This window comes from Balearica regulorum, chromosome 14 (genome assembly GCF_011004875.1).
Source record: "Balearica regulorum gibbericeps isolate bBalReg1 chromosome 14, bBalReg1.pri, whole genome shotgun sequence".
NCBI lineage: Eukaryota > Metazoa > Chordata > Aves > Gruiformes > Gruidae > Balearica > Balearica regulorum.
The window spans coordinates 2,276,762-2,299,172 of NC_046197.1; the positions used below are offsets into that span (position 1 = coordinate 2,276,762).

General features: G+C 45.9%; 2 protein-coding genes across 4 annotated transcripts in view; one reads left to right on the forward strand and one right to left on the reverse strand.

Annotated features, from left to right (window-relative positions):
* On the forward strand, positions 1–22,086 carry DELE1 (DAP3 binding cell death enhancer 1). 3 transcript variants are annotated; one of them, XR_012837809.1, is made up of 13 exons: positions 1–136; positions 305–416; positions 643–763; positions 1,133–1,276; positions 7,714–7,769; positions 9,372–9,465; positions 10,099–10,241; positions 10,994–11,152; positions 12,059–12,151; positions 15,614–15,770; positions 16,020–16,284; positions 18,558–18,641; positions 19,653–22,086. XR_012837809.1 is itself a non-coding variant. In XM_075767016.1 (12 exons), the coding sequence occupies exons 1-11, from the start codon at positions 18–20 to the stop codon at positions 16,274–16,276; spliced, it is 1,455 nt and encodes a 484-aa protein (XP_075623131.1). In that variant the 5' UTR covers positions 1–17; the 3' UTR covers positions 16,277–16,284; positions 19,653–22,086. The 3 variants fall into 3 exon arrangements, 2 of the variants coding, with proteins under 2 accessions (XP_075623131.1, XP_075623132.1); XM_075767016.1 differs by lacking the exon at positions 18,558–18,641; XM_075767017.1 differs by lacking the exon at positions 18,558–18,641 and having other exon boundaries at positions 16,020–16,280.
* Positions 19,193–22,411, reverse strand: part of PCDH12 (protocadherin 12) — a 10,309-nt gene continuing 7,090 nt past the window's right edge. Inside the window, exon 4 of the mRNA XM_075767014.1 lies at positions 19,193–20,029. Coding sequence (XP_075623129.1) covers positions 19,665–20,029 — 365 coding nt within the window. The 3' untranslated portion in view covers positions 19,193–19,664. The remainder of the gene's footprint in view (positions 20,030–22,411) is intronic.

Sequence of the window (22,411 nt, forward strand, 5' to 3'; positions counted from 1 at the left end):
ATGGTCCCGCGGGCGGGATGTGGCGGCTGCTGCTGGGCCGCGGCCTGGGCCGCTGCTGGCCGCCCCCCGCCCGCCCCGCCTGCGCCGTAGGCCCCGCCGCCGAACCGCCCGACGGCCGCGGCCCCAGCCCCGAGCGGTGAGTGCGGCCCGGCCCGGGGCCAGACCCGCCGTGTCGTGGTGCTGGGCTGCAGGGAGAGAGGGGTGTCCCCCTGCCCTCAGGGCGCTGCTGGGCTGGGGGCGGTGCGGGGGTTTGTGAGGGCTGATTTCTGGCTTCACGGTTGTTGGTGTTTTCTGATTGTTTTAGAGCACCCGGCTGTCAGGATGGCCGGCCCCGGGATGGCCGGGAGCGAGGAGGAAGGCAGCAGCCCCTGCCCGGCCTGGTGCCCCGCTACTCCGTGCTGGAGGCAGTCACCTGGGTGAGAGGCAGCAGGCAGGGCCGGGTGCCCCTGCCCGGGAGGGATGTCGCCAGAAGAACTTGGGGGTGCGAAAGGGGATGGGAGCTGTGGGAGGCCCCCCAGGGAGGGGGCCGTGGTGGGAGGGCTCCCCCCGCCAAAACGGAGCTGTGGCCAAGCTGCGGAATGGAAGCGGGACAAAAAGAGGGAGTGGGGCTGTTTTCCTTGACTTGTGTCTGCTTTTCTTCAGGGAGCGCTCGGTGCACTTCTTCTGCAGTTGTTCAGACAGATCTCATGGCTGAGATCGCTGCCGGACACCAGGAGAGAGCACAGGTCTCTCTGGCTTTCTTCGTTGTCCTCTCAGCAGACAGGTTAGCGGCTTTGGCTTGTGAGAAGGGGCTGTGGGAGGGCCTGGCTGTTGGACAGGATTTCTGCCTCGTGGTATGTTAACTAAGACTGAAATAGAGCTGTTGTGAGAAGCTTTTGAGCTCTGGGGAGAGCAAGGGCTGGGATCTATCAGGGGAATTGTGCCGTTTCTTAGCAATTTGGTGCAATCCCACTTTGCATCCCTCATGCCCTTACCTTTGTTTTCTGTTCTGGACTCTGCTCCATGAACTTTGCTCCTGCTTGGCTTTGTAGTCAGGGCAGAGAAGGAGTCTGGGTAGATACACAGTTCGGTGTTGTCTCCTAAAGCAGACCCTGCACAGCTAACGGGAACTGTGTCGCACTCTGTATTTCAGTGGTGACTGAAGCCTCAGCCAGCTGTCCCAGTGCACAGCTGGGGTCCTGCTTCCTGCAGAAAGGAAATCCAGAGGTTGCACCAGAGAATTCATCCTCAAGCATCCCCTTGGGGCAAGGAGAGAGCCAGCCCTGGGCAGAAGTAGGTATGTGTAACGTGCTGCAGGGTGGAATACTTGTGGCAGAAGGACTTGTGAGTCTCTGAGTTTCCCCAAGGCAAAGCTAGGAGCCAAGAAGCGTATAGTCATTTATTGACACTTGAGGAGACAGGTTAGAGTGGAAAGACAGAACTTCAGTGATGAATCAGGAGTCCAGAGACAGGAGGAAAAAAGCTCCTGAAGGCAGGGAGGAGCCTGCGCTGTAACCATGCGGGTGACATCAGCTTTACCAATACTGGTCTGCCGTAGCGACCTCATTGCAGCATCCTGTTTCTGTTCTTTTATTGTGGACAGATGTTTGGAGTCAGAAAGATTCAGGCAAATAGTGCGCCATTGATCTGGGAGACTTGTGTCCATGGTGTGAAACTAAAGGAATTCTTTCTGGAAGATGAGGATGTATTTCCAAGCACTTACGCTGTAGATAAGACAGTGAAAGGATGTATCAAAGATATTCTTACTAAAATGAGTTTTATAAAAATAGGAAGATACACTTCAAAAAGTTGAAGTCACATCCAGGAAAGCATGTCTTAACATGTTAAATTTAAAGTCATATCAAGGACAATCAGAGGAGGCCTACAATAGGGCTACTCACTAGATGTATAAACACTAATAATGGCTTTAGGAAAATTGTTCAAGAAGCCTGGAGCAGGTAGAAAGGAGGACAACATGATCATGGTGTAGAAGAGGCTCATACAGAAGCCATCCCACAGATGCCAACTAGGTGGTGTGAGGCGTTGCAGAAAAGGTCAGAGGGGTGCCCCATTCTTTGCTTCTTTCCAGATTTTTGGCTTTCTTCTGTGCTGATTTAAGCTACTGCCCATCACTGCTTGTCAAACCCATCTCCTGCCAAAGGTTACCATTCCCATCAGTTGGCAAATGGAGCATTTTGTTTCCATGTCTCCTAATTAGCTCCAGGAAAACAGCCAGGTTAATTTACCTAAACTGCCAATTAGACTGTTTAACCCATCTGCTTTTGCCTGGAGCGTGTTAAGAAGCACTCAAACACACTGCCTTGCTGGCAGATTACTGGACATGGACCTCTGGGAGATGTGGTGGGGAATAAGTGGAGACAGTGATGCCTTCAGTTGGCACAGCTGAACATTCAGGAGTGAACGTGTATCTGTGTCTGACAAATAGTTTCCTACTGAGAGACAATAGGAAGAGCTTTTAGGCAAACTGATAAATTGAACAGTGACAAGTCACTAAGGCCACATGCTCTTTGTTTGGATGTTCTTCAGAAGCTATGAAATTGTTGAGCCTCTGATGATGATATGTAATCCAGTGCTTTAATCTGCTGTTTAACCAGAAGAATGAACACTGACAAATTGGACACTGGCTTTTAAATAGGGGAGGGGGTTTTTTTGAGCCGCAGAACTGCAAAAAAAGGTAATTCTAAGTTGATAGAAACTGTGTTACAGAACAGAGATGTTAGATACCTGGATGAGTGCGCTATATCAAAGAATCAAAGGTCTTGGAAGGATTTAGGAAGCTGTTTCTCAGCCCAGCTTGCTCCATTACAGAGACTTAAGAGAGTTGTAAATCTATTAAGAGTTCTTTGGAAAAGTCAACAGGCATGTGGAGCAAGATTATCCAGCTTGTAGCTTTCTGAAAATCTTTCAGCCAGGACCTAAAACCAAAACTATCTGGAGAAATAAAGCTGATGTGAAGGAAGACGGAGGGGCTACTCTTGGGCTAGTAACACTTTAAAATACAAAAATAGTTTTCAGAATGAGGAGCTGCTACTGGTGGATTCCCTTAAGTCGTTTGTTGAAAGCACAGTCAGCAGTGATTTGGAAAAAAGAGGAGACAAGTGAGGTGACAGAAGCAGCAAATGGTACAAAATTATTCAGGACAGTCAGCTGTGAAAGTCACAGCAAAAGATTGCACAAGAACTAAAACCAGGGTAATCCCAAGGTAGGTTAAATTAGTATACGCAGGGGAACATAGCTGTAAATACACATACAGAACGAGTAGTGTCAAATTAATAATTACATTGCAGAGGGAACATTTAAAGTCACCATGGATATGTTTTTGATAAGGTTAAGTCAGTGCTCAGCAGCAGTGAGGCCAATTAAATGTTAATTATTGTAAAGGAAGGAACTGAGGACAAGACAGTATCATAGATTTGTGTAAGTCTGTGATGCAGCCACATCTTGGACACTTAAGGAAAAGACACTCTGCCTTAAAAACAGTAACAAAAATGGCACAGAAAAGGATGACAAGGAGACAATTACATGCAAACAGCGACTGACTTCAGCTTAAAAAAGGAGTGGCAGAGGGTGTGCTAGTGCTCTGTGAAACTAAAAGTGTTGAGGGAAGGTGAATAGGCACAATATTTTTCATAATACATGTATTAATAGGCAGTACAGAAATGCTCAGGTAGCGAGTCTGGGAAAAAAGCAAAAGGCAGTACATGTTTGGTCAGGGCACAGGTAAATTGTGGAACTCATTGCTACAGGCCAGAAGTATAAATGGGTTCCAAGAAGTAATTAGGTAAAATTACACATTCAAATTAAACTTAATTGGTCCAGCCAAAACCTCCTGCTCAGAAGATCACAGAACAACTGATTGCTGGAAAGTTCTGCCAGGAGAAGCGTGACTTTGTAATCCCTATTCCTTACACTTTCTGCCCAGGCATCTACAACTGTCAGTTGTCAGAGATAATATATGTCAGAAATAATTTGATTTTGCTCAATATGTAAGTCCTCAGGTTACATTCTCACATTATGCTGTGCATCCATTTTGTGGGAATTTATTGAGGAAAGTCAGGGTGAAGACATTCAGTAATTTTCACTGAAGAGCTGAAAAAAATGCATAGTTTTGTAATGTGAGAAGAAGTCCTGTAAATCTTTCCATGGAAAGTTTTAAAGTGATGCTTGGTGATGCCTTTCTCTCAAAGTGTGGTTTGCTTTTTACAGGAAAAGTTGCCTAAGGTTTAGGGTTTATTTTTTTCTGGTGTTTAGCTGCCGAAAGAGAATGAGGTTGGCTAAATCAGAATGCAGCAAGAAGCTGGGGAGAGCAGAAGGAAGGGAAGGACAGACGCCTGGCAGATGATGCAGGGGAAGCTGGTAGCAAAGCCTTGCCATTAGAGAACAGACCTCCAGAACTTGGAGCAGAGCAGAATGTACCTTCACTTCTCCAGTTTGCCGTTGCCAGCAATGGCAAAGGAGAATTCCACGTCCTCGCCCTTTCTTTCGGTGTTTCAGTTAATTTCCAGACTTGCTCATGCTGGGCTATGTGTACAGTGACAGCCTGCTATTGCCGTCAGCTACTTCATTACCTCGAGTGGCAAAGATTTTTGTGGTGGATCCAAACATCCCTGCTTTGCAAATGAGCCGTTCCAGTTTTAACATAACACAATATGATAGAATCTATTACTTTTAGTGTGTTTAAAAAGAAAACTTCAGGAAATTAATTTAAAAGTTGCTATAAATGGCATTCTGCGTATTACTATCAGCAAAGTCCTCAGCGGCATGATCACATCCTATTTTTTTCATGCAGTTCGTGCCTCACTCAAAGCTTTTTTGCTGGAAGTTACAGGCACATACTGAACAAGCAGGTGATTACAGCCAGCCTCAGTGTTAGAGCAGCTGAATGCTGCCCTGGGGAGTTGTATTTTACCCCTGGCAGAACTGTAAAATTCGTTATTTCAATTCTGAGATTACAGACATTTCAAAAGTGTGTTTTCATTTCAAAGCACAATGAAACCAATTGGAAACAGTAAAATTTTCCATGAGGCAGAAATCCTGGATTTTGTCCAGCTCTTGTTGTGACTTCATTCTTGTGAAGCATTTGGATGTTTTGGGATGAGCAATCTAGACTGTCTAGGAGAAGATTATTAATTCTTCATTTGGAGCTGACTTTGAGCAACATTTGATTAGTACAGGATGAACAACAGGGAAATACAAAATATTTATTAGCTGCTGAATATGTGAGTGTTGGGCATCCGGTACACTGAAAGCTGCAAGATTGCATGGAAAAAAAGGATGCATAGTCATGTTACATCATAGCACGTTTTTGAAGAAGTAGAAATAAAGTTGCACAGAAAATTCCAACTGTGGTATTCCCAGCTTTCATGTGCTTTGAACGTACAACCTTAAGAATAATGTAACATGGTTCTGTGTGTGCAATATAGAATGAATTTGTTCAAAGTCTAGTTCTTGTGAAGTTCTGCTGAAGCTTGACCATTCTTTGGGAAATAAGAAACAAAGAGTTGGGGTGAACTTGATTTTAACGTCAGGTTGAAGGTTAATCTAAGCTGGTCATTTCATTCTGCTGAAGTGGGATGGGATTCTTTGATGACAGGGGCTGCTTTTATTTCTCCTATGCTTCAGCCTAAGCATTGTGTTTAGATTGTGTGCCTGGTATTGAGGCAGCTGCTCTGAAACAGGTGAGTCTTAAAGATTACAATATCCCTGAAGAATTTTGATTTGAGGCTTGCCCAGCCTCAAAGGTGAGTTCCAAGAGAATTCATTAATCTAGTCCTTCAGGAGACGGGAGTGGGTGTCAGGATCGGTCGGTCCCTGTGTTCTCTTCCGAATGACCTTATGTTCTCCGGGAGCGGTAACTCTAATCCAGGGAGATTACTGGGATTTGGGTGAGGAGGGATTTCCAGGGGGAGAGGGGCATGAGACAGTTTTGCAAGCTGATAAAATTCAGAATTAGTTTCTGTTTATTTTTCATGGGGTAATCATTTGTCCAAATTACAAAACAAATGTTGTTTAAACAAATAGTTGGGAGAAATTTTAATGCAGGCAATTTTTTTTTCATGAGATTTGCTGTTGTATGTATGGCAAAAAAAAACAAATTACATCATGAGGGAGATGATACCTGAACAAGAGATAGAGTCTTACGGTGAGAAAGATCAGATAATTTTATGCCTGATCTGAAAATAAATGTAAAGCACAACTAATAAATTCACAGATTATATTACTTTTGATGGAATGATGAATAGAAATTGTGTTTGACATAGCGATCTTGCTTGTTGGGTGAGTGGGGCTTGTTCAGATAAAACACATTTTAATACAGCCAGAGGGGAATTGTTTACCTGGGAATAATGAGGCTGCAGCTGGAACATAGGCCACGGCTTCATGTGCAATGTAAGACGGTGCAGGCACTGCAAGAAGCAATCCTGCCTGTTGCACACTTGTTTCTGCCACTTGTGTAGCCACATAGTGCCCGGAATCAAGGAATTTGCCTCCCAAGATTTTCACTCGGATTAGCTCCCTGCTCAGCAACCACACAGCTAGGAGAGGGGGACGGGGGGACACAGGGAGGGCACGGCTACTTCTTGTATCAGCAGCACTGGCTTGAAGACATCCAGGCTTCCGTGCCCGGTGGGTTCCAGCTGCTTGTGGCAATTCAAGTTAAAAATAATTGGCCTCAGTCAGCCCTCACTTGTTCATCCTCTTTGCCGGAGGTCACTGTCCTCTTAGAGTAGCTGGCGTAAATGCCTATGTAATCACTTCCAGCGCAATTCTGTTAAGAGCAAGGTGGCTTAGCTTTTGCTGTAGATGTTTTTGTTAGATAATTCTGATTGAAACTGGTCGGATAGCAGCAGCGATGAGTAAGTGGGGTACTCTGGGGTGATAACCTAAGCCTGCATCCGGTGCAGCCAGAATAGCACGTCTGATCATCCCCTTGCAGAAGCAGAACTGTACCCTGGAAAGAAATTATCTGGAAAAGGAGCTAAGCGTGAGATCTCAGTGTGATGCCCTGGGCAATGGGAATTGGAGCACAGTTCTGATACATGCAAACTAGGCAGTTACGAATTCGAATAAAGAGGTAATTTTACCCTTCCTGTGACAGTGGTGAGAGGGTCTGCACTTCAATAACAATGTTGAAAATTCAGGAGTAGTGGCAAAAAGTCATAAAATTAATCAACTCAGGCAGAAAAGTACTTCAGTTGAAAGACATGAACAGCGCGGTCTGTTTAGAATCACAGACAAGAATCAAGAGGGGTTGATTAGTTGTATCAGGACTTTCGAAAGGAGAATGGGCTTTTTAGTAAAGAGGAAAAAAGCCTAAAACAGCCAGTGCCTGGGAACAGAAATTAGATGTATTTTAATTTGAAATGAAGCACAGAGATTTAAAGCGTCGATAACAAGTGCTGGAACAAACTTTGAGAAGAAGCGGGAGATTCTCTAGCTTTTGGTGTCTTCAGATCAAGACTGGGGACCTTTCTGGAGGAGGTGCGTTAGCCAGCTGCGGATTACAGGACCATATTCTTGGGGCTCTTGGTTGCTTTTGACACAAAGGTCGGGTTGGTCGGGGTTCCTTCTGTTCTTAATGTCCCTGACTGGGTGGGCGATCAGTCCTCTAGGAAAGAGTTGTGGAGTAGAGAAGATGAGTAAAGGAGGAAGAGGCAAAGATACAGCATTGCTTAATCTTGCTTTTTTTTTTTTTTGTTTTTTTGTTTAATATAGGGGAGTTCCAAATCCCTGGGAGCTCCAGCTTGGGGCCAGTTCTCCACAGTGCAAAGGTATGCTTTTATTTTTCACACTCTCCATCTGCACCTGAGGCCTCTTTCCTGCAGGAAGACGTCTCAGTGTGACCCCAAGCACAGCCTGAGCAATCCACTCGCACCCAAAACCATTTTCTGCCCTGCACAGCTGGAAGGCAGGAGAAAAAGAAATGCAAAATGCTCCCCTCTGCTTTAGCCAGAGCAAAGTTCCAGAAACTACAAACCACCCCTCCTTTAAGGTGTTCTGTGTAACAAGGGTGCTAGTAGAGAAGCACTAGAAGAAAACCACAAAAAAAACCTCAAAACAAACAAAAAAACGTATCCAGTAGCCCTAGTCTTTCTTGTGTGTTTGCATTTTGATGCAATCTTTCACTAGGTGATTACGTGCTGTTGCTATTTTGGTTTTTCCCAGACAACCCATGACTGGAGAAGGTGGTATCACTCCTAAAGCTGCAAATCAGGACTGGCTCTTGTCTGTTATAGAGAGGAAGACACTTTGGGCTTGAAGAGGGTGCATCAGCTTGAGAGTCACAAGGCCATAAATTATATCATTGTTCTCGTTGTGATTAAACCTGCTAATTCCTTGCAATTCACAGTCTTAGGTGCAGACAATTCCCCATTTTAAAAATCAGTCAGCTGAGCAATTCCTCAAGGGCACTGTGAACAGAGTGGAGGTAAATTCAGTATTTAACAGAGTGGGATCCTCTCTGTGACATGGAAGTGACCTCTGCTCCCCCACCAGCTTGATCTGCCAAGGGGATGAGCATCGAGCTCCCCATCCTGGGAGGTGCCGCTTTCTGCAGAGCCCGTAGGAAGTGTCCCTAGCTCATTTGGAGGAGGTGGGGCAGGTCTCAGGAGGCTCTCGGGAGAGGAAACGAGTCAGTCCATGGCTTGTCCTCTTGTGAGCAGCTCTGAGTGCTGGCTAAGCAGTAAAGCTGTTGGGTGGCAAGGGGCGTTTTTGCTGCGTGACTTCCCCGAGCGCGGAGACATCTCGGCTCGTGTGCAGTGTGCACTGCTGCCACTCGATGGCACTAAATTTGTACGCAGGCTGGGAAGCTAAAGCTGCAGGGCAGGCTAAATCCGCCTCCCACCTCCCAGAGCTGTGGTGAAGTAAAAAATACTGTTCATTACGGAGGAAGGAAAGACGTTGTCTCTGCTGTGCAGGATTTTATTAGGAGCGTGCCGTGTTCTGTAAACTGACAGTGTGGGCTCAGCTTGAATTGTGTAAAGCTGATACAAATATGTCAGTGCATGTTTGGCAGAGACAGTGCTGTTAACGTGATGCGGGAGGGTGAACAAGGGCCAATGTTACTTTTGAAGGGGGGAGTTATGAGTGGCATCAGGTATTTGCTAAATTCTGAAAGGTCTGATGATGTCCGAGAGGCTACACCAAGCTCCCTGGCTAGAGGGGAGGTGAGCAACGTCCGTACAGCTTCCCTAACTAGATGGCTTTGTAGCACAGGGAGATTTTTCTGTGGACACATGACACCAGATTACATCACCCTCTTGATAACTATAGTACAGTGCAAATGCATCTCACCACTCAGTTTCCAAGAAAGAATCTCTTATAGGTTTTGTACAGTTTTGCTGTCTTAATAGCTTTCTTCTTTAACTCGGCAGGGTGACCCAGCTCAGCGAGGGCGTTTAGAGGAAGCTGCCTTCCAGTTGCAGCAGATTTTCCGGATTGACATTTCCATTGCATTGAATATCCTCGGTAATGTGGACTTGGGTTTGTTTTGTCCTTAAACCACACATTTCTCTTTTTGAAGGACCTCCAAATTCTTGCAGGTCTTGTGTGAAGGCAGAGATGGCATATACCCAAGCTGAAGCCTCCTTTCAGCAATTTCAACTGTGCTTTGAGAGATTTATTGCCCTTTGTCCCATCCTGCCACCTGATTTATATCAGCATATTTAAATCCAGACTTGGTTGAAGCCTGCACCGTTGTCCTGACATCTGTAGTTGGAAATTAAGCCATCTCTGTCTTTTTTGCAACACAGGCTGTCATATCCTCGTATACTTTTTCATTGTCTGAGATCTCAGTCTTCCTGGCAAGCTGAAAAAGCAACTGCAGAATTGCAACTCTAAGAAGAGCTGAAGGAAGATGCAATGATCTAAGAAAAAAATCGTTGCCCTATATACACCAGTAGTTGCAACGCTAAGAAAGTGAGCCGCTTGTGTGCGAACCATACGTTGTGTTAGCCCGTCATCCTCCTTTGCAATGAAACTAGAAAAATTCCTGAAACGCAGCGTTGCCGTTTTTCCTATGGAAACTGTGGGGGAGGTTGCTGCATTTGAGGCTGCATTCTGCCTATTCTCTTTTCCCCTGTTTTTATATTGTGTTCTCAGGGATTGAAAGTATGAGAGCGGGCCATTACAGGATAGCCTATACCTGCTTCAAACTGGCAGCAGATCGAGGCTACAGCAAAGCCCAGTTCAACGTGGGTCTGTGTTATGAGCATGGCAGAGGCACGGAAAAAGACTTGGAAAAGGTATCCATGGCTTGTAGGGTTTTATATGTGCGGCATGGACCAGGAGAGTGGTCTTTGTTGGGTGCACAGGCGCTTTTCTCCTTTTGCATGGGTGTGATAGCCTCTGAAATCTCGTTAGAAAATGCTGGAAATAATAAAAACCAGGTTTGCAGTTCAGTGTCATAGATCCTCTCAGATATGTGCCCCTGAAATCCTCTTTCTCATAGTTTCTGAGGTCTTTTCGTAGGTACACGGGCTGTGCCAGTAGCACCCAGGAGAGTACCAAGGAGAAACCTGTCATGTTACTGTATTTAAAACACTGCTGCACATCCAAGGGCCTCTTTACATCTTGAGCCATTCAGTTTGGTTACCTTAACTACAGCCTGCCATCTAGTGCGTGCTGGCCGTAGTCAGCATCTTCTGTAGCTGGAAAGATCCGCAAAGGCGGCTTGTTTCGAGTAGTTGTGCAGATCCCCGTTGGCACAGAGTAAGCTTTGGTATTGTTGGCCCGGTGCCACCCCCTTCAACGCAGGGAGTTTTGACTAGAGAAGGCAGGGTGGTTCGAGGGCTCTCGGATAGTCGCAGTCCACTGTCTCGGTTAAACAATCTCATGTTCTTCAGCGGGGAGATGTGGGAGAGCTGCTGGAGTAAGCGTGTGCAGCTTATAATAGATCTAGACAGAGAGGTTAAGCTTGTCCTGGCCAGAGGGGAGTCATGTCATGTTTGAGGGCACGTGTTACCTGAATCACGCAAGGGTGTTTCTCTTTTTCCAGGCAGCATTTTATTACTACCACGCGGCTCGCAGCTGTCACCCCATGGCACAGTACCACTATGCTAGGTACCTCTTATGCCACAGACCTGAAAATGAGTGGGATGGGCATCAGAAGGCAGTGACTTTCCTGGAGCAAGCAGCAATGGCCGGGATTACAGAGGTTAGTGTCTGCAGCATGGGATTTCTTAGGAGAGAGCCAGCAGAGAACCAATGACAATGAATTTGAACCACAAGACATCCTGGAAAGCAGCATCTATGGGACTGGAAGAAAAATTCTTCCCTCATATTTATACTCATGACAGTGTATGGGAGACAGCCCTGCCTGCACATGGGTGGCAACTAGGTACCCACTGTGTCTACAGTGTTGGTGTCTGTTTTGCTGTTGGGCTTTTTAATGTTGCTCTTAGATTAGACACCTAGACCAGACATTGGCTTAGGAAAACTGACCTGCAGTTTAAAATGTAGCTCTGTGTTTTGTCTCCTCTCAATTCCGAGAGTACAGCTTGCTTTGGTGGAGGAACTTCCATGAGATGCTTGAAGTAAGAACAGATTCTCATTTTGTGTCTGTGACTTTTCAAGATGATTCACCGCATGGATCTGTGTACCCTGCCCTCCTTTCCCACTCTCTAGGAGATGCATTTAGGCATGTGCCATCTTGTGTTGCGAACGCCAGTCGTTCTGGCAGTGACTGTATCTCATGTAGCACGCTGTTCCAGGAAGTGCATCTGCTGTATCTTACGGACAGCTCATGAGTAGGAGCCATTCTCTGGCTCTGTCTTCCACAGTGCAGTTTGAAAACGATATTCTGGGTCTTATGCTATTAGTGTGGTGATTTTACTGTACGTATAGTGGAGTTCTATAGATCAAATGGGATTTAGCATGTCAGACTGATTTTTTTTTTTTCTAGGACAGCCCCCCTTCTCTCAACAGGCTCCGCAGCAAGTGAGGTGCTTTGCACACCCATATTGCACCAGTAACTTTTGAACAACTTGGAGAATCAGTAAAAGAACTGGAGTAATTAATGAGGAGAATCCTGGCTGATTTGTATCATATGGTTTTGTTGCAGGCACAGGCTTATCTTGGAGTTTTCTACATGAAAGGGCTGCAACCTCAGGAAAAGAAAGGTCTGAAGTACCTGCTGCTGGCAGCAGAGAATGGCGTAAGTAATCCTTTTGCAAGCTATGATTGTTCTCAGTTTGGGATCACTGCAGGTTACAGGTGGAAGATTTCAGTGCTTCTTGGAAATGGGAGCGAATGTCAGGATTTTACCGCGCAGTCTGAAAGGACAGAGTGGAGTGTTGGTGCATCTTGGAGAGGAAACAGGCCCTGGGGCACAAACCCTACAAAACATGAATGTAGAAACAGCCCTGTTGGGTTGGATTAGTTCTTACAGCACCTGTATTCATCTAGCATAATTTTACAGGTTTCCTATTATGGAGCATCTACACCCTCTTCAGTCAAATTCTTTCACAACTATATCACTTTCAGAACTTTGTTGTGTCTATCTCGAATCTGTTCTTCAAAATTGGCCCATTATTTCTTGCCCTCTATAGAGAGGATGAAAAGACTATTTCTGTTTCTTTGCAGGGACCTTTAACGTACTTAAATACTTGAATCTCCATTCAGCCTTCCCCCGTTGTTGCAGTTTCTCTTCACATGTCATGTTGTCTAGATCCCCAACAATTTTCTTGCCTGCTGTTGAACTTTTTCTATGCGACACAGGCTTTTTTCTTTTTTTCTTTTTTTTTTTTTTTTTTTGAAGGGCAGTGCCACAATCTGGATCTGGGTATAGTACTACTCCTGAACCCTTACCAGCACTTAGAGGAGTCAAAGTATGACATCCCATGTCTTGCAGCCAGGTTTCTGCATCCGATGGTTCTGTTTCTTTACAGCACTGGCATTGTTCACTCGTTTTTAGCTTGCACTGCATTGTAATAGCTAGGTTTTTTCTGAAGAACTTGTCCATTTTAACTTCAATTCCCATACCTTTTGTGTAATGGAAAATAATGAATAGCTATTCCCTCTTCTTTTGGCTAATACTTCTGATTCTGTCGCCCTTTACTATGTCCTCTCTGAGTCATTTCTTTTGCAGGCTGCAGAGTGCTAGTTTAGTTTGTCTCTCCATGTAGTTAAGCTGTTCCATTTTGCTTGTCAGTCTCCTCTCTGTTTTTCTAATTCTCCTTTGACCATTTTAAGGTGCTTGGACTAAAACTGGACTCAGGATGGAGGCATGCCAGGGATCTGACATAATGAGATCCTCTGCTTTGTACTGTATTCCCTTCCAATAATACCAATATTGTTTGCCCTTCTGCCTGCCACTGAGCAGTGACTTGATGGTTTCAGGGAACGATCACAGTGACTCACAGATTTCTTTCTATAAGCACTACTATGCATTTGTCAACACTAAGTTTCCTCTGTGATTGGGTTGCCCGCTGTTAGTCCTGCAAGATCACCTCTAATTAATTCTTTACAGTAAATTTGGTCACTCTGAATGACACTACATCACCTGCAAACTTTACCACTTCAGTTTTCACCCACTTTTAAGAATGCAGACACTGTCAGATCACTGGTGAGACTAGACCTGACTGGCCCCAGCAGCTCAGACATCATGTTCATGATGATTGATACAGTATTTAATTCCAGATCTGCTAAAGATCTCTCATAAGCTGCATCGTTGACTCCCTTCTTCCAGCCTGATGTCAGATGCGTATGCTGCACAATATAACAATGAATTATCTCATTAAATAGATGATTGTCATTTACTGAATGCCTAGTAAGCCCTTAACAACAGAAAATCTAGCAGGTAACTGCAGGTCCCAGGGGTACCCCCCAGTAGATCAGTGTTTTGCATGTTTTGGTCGGCGCTGTGACAGTTTTCGGAACCCAATCATCTTTCCCCATCTCTGCTTCCCAGTGGGTGCTGGCTGTGGATGTACCACGGCCTCATCTGTGGTGGCAGGCTCGTGCCTCGGCTCCCTGGGATGTAACCCTATGCGTTCTGCTGGGAGAAGGGCTCCGTGAGGAAGTTCTTTTCCCGTTATCCCAGAGTATGAATTTATGTTTAGTTGATTAAAAGACTGCTGGATATGGGTGAGGCAAGGATGGCACCATTTAGCTGCAAATCCAAAAAAAGGGAAAACAGGCACAAAAAGTCATGGGTTCAGTGTTTCTGTGCTAGAGCCGAGGGGGGAACTCTCCCAAGTGTTCTTCCACATACAACGACAGTTCAGAGAACTGTGTTTTACTTTGGTTACCACTTTTTATCCTCCCTTATTTTATGCATGCAACCATAGAATATAAAACCCATACTAAAGAGTGTTGTTGGAGAACTGAGTCTGACCTTTGGATTTCAAAGTATATCACAGTCACTTATGCCATGCTAATTTGGGGATCTCTTCTCCTTGTGGTCTTGTCTTTGAGGTGTTCGTCATATAAGAGACGGCTAGTGGAATACTTCATACTTAACCCTGTCTCTTGTCACATCTGAAGTGCCAATCCTTCAACATGTTTATCTCATCTTTAAAGAAGTTTATTGCTGTCATAAACTGAGACTTGCAACATTTTGCAAAGCACCCACTCATTGAATTCTTTGCTTTCCTCTACCAGCTACATCCCAGACAGCAACACTTGCAATATGTTCTTTTCTCATGGCTTTATTAAAACGTGCTTCTTACTTCCTTTTTTTTTTTTTTTTTTTTTCTTTGCAAAGCCTTGTTTAGACCATGTCTCTGGCAGTCATACTCTTCAAGTCATGTTGCTGGCTTTTTTGCTGGAAAAGGTCTGTGTGACCACTACCCGTGCAGTCTTTTCAATGTCTTCAGGGCTGTCATCTTGCCTTCTTGCTATCTTTTCCTCCTGACGGATCTCAAAGATAAAGTGCACAGCCAATACAAACATATCATGGGTTTGGATTTGGCTTCACTGGCCCATCTGCATTTACATCCTCTACTTTCTAGTTCATTCTCAGCAGTTACGTATGTCTGAGTAGTTTAGGTGCTTTTTCTCTGGCACTTCTCTTTGCTTCACTTGATTTCTGCTGCTTGAGATTTCTTCTGGAATATAATTAGGTGGGGCTGAGCAGGAGAGTGGTGCACTGTTGTGTTGGAGGCCTGATGCTGCCAAGGGGAATCTTCCAACCTCTGTGGCATTTGTTACATTTTTACGAGACTTCTGCGTGAACTGTAGTAGGGCAGTCCAAAGGGCGTGCTCAGCCTTTGGGTGTGATCAGGATGTGGGTGCAGTCAAGGCTGCCCAAGTCCTCTTAGCTCTGACCCCTGAGACAATGGGGGTGCTCTGCAGAGACAGCAGTTCCCTTGTTACCGTGACGCAGACCTGGATGTTGAAGGGAAATCGGTGAATTTAATTGGAAAGGGATACGAAGGAGCGGAGTCGGAGGTAGCTGGTAAGAAATTCTGCTTCACTCTGGGCTTGGAGAAGGGGCTAAATTACTGAAGATATGGTCTGAGGGACCAAGGATAAAGGAGTAAACTTTAAAGAAGGTGACCAAAAATAGTGCAATAAACTTTAAAGAAGGTGTTAAAGACTCTCTGTTCTCTTTTTGAGTGCTGTCGTCACTTCTCCATCGTGTGAGGCTCATTGCTGTGCTTTCTCCTGTGGCTAGGATGCCCAAAGCAGGTATCACGTGGGCGTTTGCTATGAGAAGGGCCTTGGAGTGCAGCAGAACCTGGCAGAAGCGATGAGACACTACCGACAGTCAGCTGCTGTGGGGAACAGGAATGCTCAGGAGAGACTGCGAGTGTTAGAAGAGGAGGTGGAAGGTACCACGGGCAGTGGGGGAAGAGGGTGTGCAGGACTGCATGGGGTAGTGACCCCATCAAAGCGGGGCCCATATTGCCAGAGGAAAGGTAGCCATGACAAAAAGTAGTCCTATTTACCAAAGGAAGCACTTTTCTGTCTCAGTTCTTTCCAGCTTATTTTCTTACCAGCTAGTTCTAGTCAAGATGAAGTGGAGAAGCCGTTCCCATAGTATGGTGCGTCATTAATACCTTGTTTTAATGTACTTTCAGATGTGCAAGCAAAGCATCCATTCCCTTCCGGAATAAGACCCTCTTCCTCTAGTCCCTGTTTCTGGGCTATTGAACGTGTGCCTGCAGGCCTCCACGCCACCCAGCCACGACAATCTGCCCTCACCCTGCCCCACTCTAGGAGCGCAGATGAGCTCCACATGATGATGCTCGGCAGCGCAGGATGGAGCCGTGCCCTCGGAAACAGGGCAACGCCACTGGAACTGCAGTGCTTGGAGCCCCACCACTGCTGTTCTTAGAACAGTCGGTAAGTGAAACAAGCAGGCAGAGGGGAAGGCAGTCCTTCTTAGTCTGTGTGGAGCTGGAACAGGCTAGCAGTGAGTGGAAAGAGAAAGTTTTCTGTTAACGGAACAGGAGCCATTTTTAAATACCAGGGTTTTGAGAATAAACCTTGTGATATCTCCTACACCGCCATGTCATCTGGCACTCTACCTTCCAATACAAGGACGTTTTGTATGCTCCTGTACTCCCACCATGCCACGGTGATATGATTTGGGGCTGTAATTCCAGTAGCCCTGCACATCTTGCATGTGGTCCCCCAGTGAGGTTTACAAGCCACCATATGGTGATGTTGGCACCTAACTCTGTGATGGGCCTGGCCTGCACCCTCTGAGGCAATCTGATCTCGCTTCAAGGCTACCTGTTCCCACAGTGGCTCTGCTGCCAGCACAATCTGGGCTTGTCTTTACATTGCCATTGTGGGAGCTTAATCTGCTTTGAAACCTGTGCAAGCAAGAGAGTGAATTCTGATTATTAGGGCACAGGTTTTTGTGGATCCACCTGAACTGGTGAAAGTAAGGGCTGTCCTCAGCCATCCTGCACCATTGTCAGTGCCCCTCGATCCCCAGTTATTATTCCTTCAGCTTTGGCAGTGAGCTATTCCCATGAGTACACCCCTTTGAGTAACAATGAGCGAGGTTTGCTTCAAAATGTATATTGTACATGTTTGCTAAGCACGCCGGCTCGTTTCCACTGAAGTGGATAAGGAATGCTCCCAGCGGGCAGCAACCACTGTCAGGCAGACAGCGGCAAGCAGCTGGTATGATAATTTCTTCCACTGGGGCAGCTGAATCCGGAAAAAAGACATTTGTCCACACCAGTTTAAACTGGTTCAAGGGCATCTGTACAAACTGTCGAGCTTCCTGTGGCCACGGTGCTCTGGTGCTTTGTGTAGATCAGGCTCTGAAAAACAAAGGCAATGGCCCCATCCTGAACTTGCTGTGGTCTCCATTCAGCAAGGGAGGGGCACAGCCAGAGCTCAACACATCTGATTGTTCCTCTAGTCTGGTCTCTCTTTCTGCTCAGACCAAACTTTCTTAGACCATTTCCTTTATCAAGCAGGATACAATTAGCAGGAAATTCCTCGGGTGGATTTCCTATTTTGTGATAATCCCCAGCATGCTTACGCATTGGTCAGGACAGGATGGGGGTAAGGGTTGTGGGGGTTGAAAGCAGTTTGCAGAATCAGGAAACTGAACCAAGAGAGAGGAATTTACCTCCTTTTTAAATCTGCTTATTATAGTGTATTTTTATGTAAAGATTTGTCCTTTGACAGGCACATCAAAGTAACTTTCCAGAGGAAGATGTGAGGTTGTGCCGTGTGTTTGTCCTCTGCGTGTGTTCCCAAGATGCAGAGGAATCCTGTAGGGCTGCATCTCCTCACAGTAACAGATATGCCTCCCTCGTGGTTTGCACAGCTGCATCTCAGTTAGAGTCTGGCTCACTGTCATTGTTTTGGTGCAAGAGCCTGTTTTTGTTTGTGAAACAAAACAGCAAGATACTTCTCTTAGCAGCATGGCAGCATAAGCAGGCTGGGGCAAACCCATCAGCGTAGTTTATTGCCAGAGATGGGGTCATCTGTAACACACTTTGGAGACTCCAAATACAGCAGTGGATATTTTGGATATTAAAGAGTCTACCTGGGGAAATCTTACTCTTTTGCTTTTGTCATTTGGTCCCGAGAGCAACAGAAGGGGATAACTTTCTCATTTACTCTGCTTTAAATTATCTGTATGATTGTCTGCTGCTGTGCCTTGTGTGTGCACACACTAAAAGCAGGGCACTGTCACTGCCAGGTGCGTGGAAAAGGAACATGGGTAGGACACTCCTGAAATGCTCCAGGACCATGACTGCTGGGTCGTGCTGCCTGTTCTTTTTCAATTTAATAGTAAAATGAAAGCCAAAAATATCACCCAAAGACACCTGATGCAACAGCCCCGCCATGAGCAAATTAGCTTTGGAGAAACCTGTGCTGTGAACTGCGGTATCTGTGGAGAAGTCAGTGCGGTACTTTTAATGTAAAGATGGTGAAGGAAAGCAAGCAATGTGTGTAAAGCGCCACTGGCCCTGCACTGTGATGGAGGGGAGGCTGGCAGTCTCTTCTCAGCCTCTCTGTTGTAGTCACTCAGCAAGCGATGACGTTGTGCATCGCCAGGAGTGGGGGTGATGGCTTACCCTCATTCCCCTAGCTTGACTCTTTGCCAGCATGCCCCAAATTTGTTCTGGTGTTTTGTATCGTAGTTGGAAGGCACAAACTGTGGTACAGAAGAGAGTCCTACGTGTGCATGATCCAGAAGCATTTACCTGCCATCCGGGCACCGCTGTGTAAGCCTATAGATGCACTCCAGATGCTTATGCCACTGTTGTCTTTCCATTCTCTGCGAGTGCAAATCCCCATGGTTAACACCACCTGTGTGCTTCTTCCATTGTTACTAATACCTGTGTCTTAGTTTTCCTACACATGCTATTAAAACTGTCTTATAACTCACATACGTACAGATCAAAGTGAAAACCTGTAATATGGTTGAAGCTTGTGACTGAATATTTCAAAACAGTGTTTTCACACTTCCCTTTTCCCAGGTTACCTTTGGCAGACTCCAGCCATCTGTTGTCTGCTTCTGGGCAAGGACTACGCTCCAAAATCCAGTGGCCTCAAAACAGAACATGGAGAAAGAAATTGTGGTCACCTAGTGCAGCCAGAGGAGAGATGCCAGTGCTGATTGGGGCATCTTACAAAATGCCAAGTTCACAGCGGTAGAACCACAAAAGCTGAAAGTATCAGTGGGATACAACAGGCTGATCTCCCCTTTCTGAATTGCCATTTCAGGCTTTCTGCAGATACATGTCAGCTATACTGCACCTTGTTCCAGAGATGGTAGTGGTAGAAAAAAGACAATTTTATTTAAATAAGAACTGAGATCCTGGAGCCCAACTCTGCACATTGCAAAGTCCATGATGGTGATGTCGTCCATGGTGCACAGTCAGTGATCACGTGGATGTGGCTGACTGTGGTGTGCTTGTGGTTAATCTGACAACCCCCGTCCCCTCAGTCAGCCTGCCCTGGGAGGAAAGGGCCCTCCTGCTGTCCTGTGACTTGAGTGTGATGGTAAGGTGAAAGATGAGGGTGGAAGAGGAGGAGAGCTAGGAAGGCAAGAACAGGCAGGTAGAAGGGAACTAAACAAGGTGAAATCAGTCATGGAGAAATTTGAGGCAAAGGAAGAAATATGCCTGTCGTGATCAGTCTAGACATGGATGGTACAATGACCCTGTTAAAGCACACGTGTGCACCCCAAATGCAGAAAGAAGCTCTGTCTGACTCTTATCTCCTTATCACAGCCAGCAAGCTGCCTACAGAACAGGAGCACTGTCTTCCAGTCCGAGGCTCTTCCCATGTGCCGACAGCTGCCGCAGAAGCCCTGAGCCTGTTTCGTTGTGAACTTGGACCTTCTGGGACAAAATCATTTCAAAGAGGGTGCTCATTTCTGAAAGGAAAGTGCTGGCAAGTCTTGTCCCAGCAGCATTCGAGTCAGCCCCAGCACCTTTGCCGAAGGTCTCAAAGGTCCTTGGTTTCTCCTGCCTTGCAGCTTCCTCATCCTGAGGTGAATGCAGAGAGTCGGGGGAGAAGACGTTGTCCTTGTAATTACCGGTGAGCGGCAAGGAGAGTCGAGCCACCCATGCTGGGTCAGCAGCTGTCAGCCTCTTGAGGGCCAGCTCTGGAGGGAGTGAAAACAAGAACTGTTGGTGAGACGTGTAGTAGAGTAGAGGAGAGATTCACAGGAGTGAAGAGGGGGAAAAAAAATATTTTGAGAAATGAGGAGACTTCCAGAAATCAGCTGCGAGACGTTTGATTGTAAACAGGTCTAGACGTAAGTTACCAGCAGCTTAAAAAAAACAAACTAGAACTGGTTTAAAACTACTGGGTTTCTGTTGTTGTTGGGGTTTTTTTAATGTAATAACCATTAGGATAACTTTTGATTTCTCATTTGTTGCAGCCTCTAGTGGCACTTCACTAAATCGTTAGCAAAGCCAGAGACAGTGAGGGTTTAGGACTGGCTAAAGGGGAAGTATCAGCCAAAAAGGAGGTCACTAGTGGACTTCTCTTAAGGGTCACTCTAGGGTGGGAATTTGCTGCTAAGCAGTCATATTGAGACCAAAAAGAAATGGATTATTGTGAGAACAATAACAACAGAAGTAGAATGAAATTTTGGATTATAAAACACACAGCTGGATGGTTGAAGACTAGTAACAAAAAATTGAGCTATAAAGTAGTTATTCATCAATTGGAAACAGATGAGGAGCAGTGGGAGCCTGGCGTGGGTGCTGGCTGCAGGCTCGTTAGTGTACCAGTAATGCGATTCTGCCCCAAAATGGGCAAATGAAATCATGCGATGTGTTGGTCAAGGTATTCCCTGTTGGCACGAAGAGACATGTCCATGATATTGTTACTAGGTCTGGCGAGACCTGATTAGGAGTATTACATACAAATCTGATTATCCATCCGTAGATAAGAGGATCTGAAATGACAGAAGTGCAGGGGAAACTACTGAGAGGAAGACAGGAATGAGTCCAGGCTTACATGACAGAGACCCCAAGAGGTAGGGGTTGCTTAGCCTAAGGACGCAAACGCTCACCAGGGATCTGACTGCAACCTGTTGTTATTTTGATGAAATAAGCACCGACAAAGGAAATCTTTATGCTTAAAATAGTGTTGGCAAAAGAAGAAGTGATTGTAACTGTCCATGAATAAACATATACTGGAAATTAAAGGAAGGACCCCGTAGCAGGGTGAGCCTGGAATAGCTTCCTCATCAGACGGCAGGAAAGGAAATGGGGGCTCTTGTTTTCAACGTAGAGCTTTGCAGTTGGTAAACAAGACTCCGTGATGTGGTGCACAGATGCTGCCTTCCAGCCCCGCATGGCGTCATTTCCAAAGCATAACCTAGAACCACTGTGAGGTTCGAAGTGACCACCGGGTTTGTGAAACACTTGAGTCAGAGAGCAGCAAAGCAAATAACTGGTGTCTGGCCCTAACACACCAAGTACCACAATAGTCCCCATCAGATGGCAAGAGCTGGTCTCATTATTACAGTTATGCAGCTCTGACATATAAAGTGACCTCTGAGAGGAGGGTCCCCATACTTGTGCAGTTATACTGCTTCCAGAAGATAATCGATACCCTACCACAGCCTGGGACACGTGGTCCTCAGTCGGTGGCTAGTCAAGCACTGAGACAATTCTCCTTCCTCAGCCGCTACGTAATTAATCTTTTTTCTCTGAAAAACAACAGTCTCTCAGGGTGGGTAGGATGGGGGTGAGGGCTGGGATTCAAAACCTGGTAAGGAGAGAAAGGCAGACACATCACTTAGATTTTGTTTCACCTGGAGACCCAGAGTTGGTTTGTGTTGCTTAACTTTCAGGATTTTTTTCTCCAATCTCTATTTTCTTTCAGTCACAGTGACTGTTCCTTAAAAGCTCTCCCAAGCATGCTGAAGTCCCACATTTTTGCTCTAAAATATCCACAGCTCTCCCCTCCTCGGTCTGCAAGAAGCCACTGCATTCCCTGAATATTTTGATGCCTCAGCTCTGGAGCAGAGCACAACAGTAGTCTGCTCGCTGCAGGGAGAGCCAAGACTCTGTAGGCTGATGGTCTTGTGACCATGAAACCTTATAATTCGGTACGTGTAATTTGACCAATAACTCTTTACTGCCTTATTTTAATGGTGTTTTGGGGTTTTTTTTGTTTTTATAATCAATAAAGTTATATCTCTCATCTGCTGCTGCGAGCACTCTGCTTTGCTGGTGGGGGATAGGTGTTAATAGACGGTGCTGAGTGCCGAGAGTTTAGCCCGCGGCTCGATGCTTACAGCGTAAACAACCCGATAGCTGGCTGGGACAGATTACTGCACAGTTCCCCCTGCTGCGAATAGCACAAAGGCCCAGACAGCCTCAGCCAGCTGTTATGATACTCCTGAGCACAAGCAATGCTTCCTTCCTCCCTCTCTCAGGATGCAAGTCCACTTCTCTGTTTGTGTTTGGGAGAAGAGGAAGGAGTCCAGCAGCTCCGTCGCCTTTTTGGGAAGGTCTGAGGCTCATGG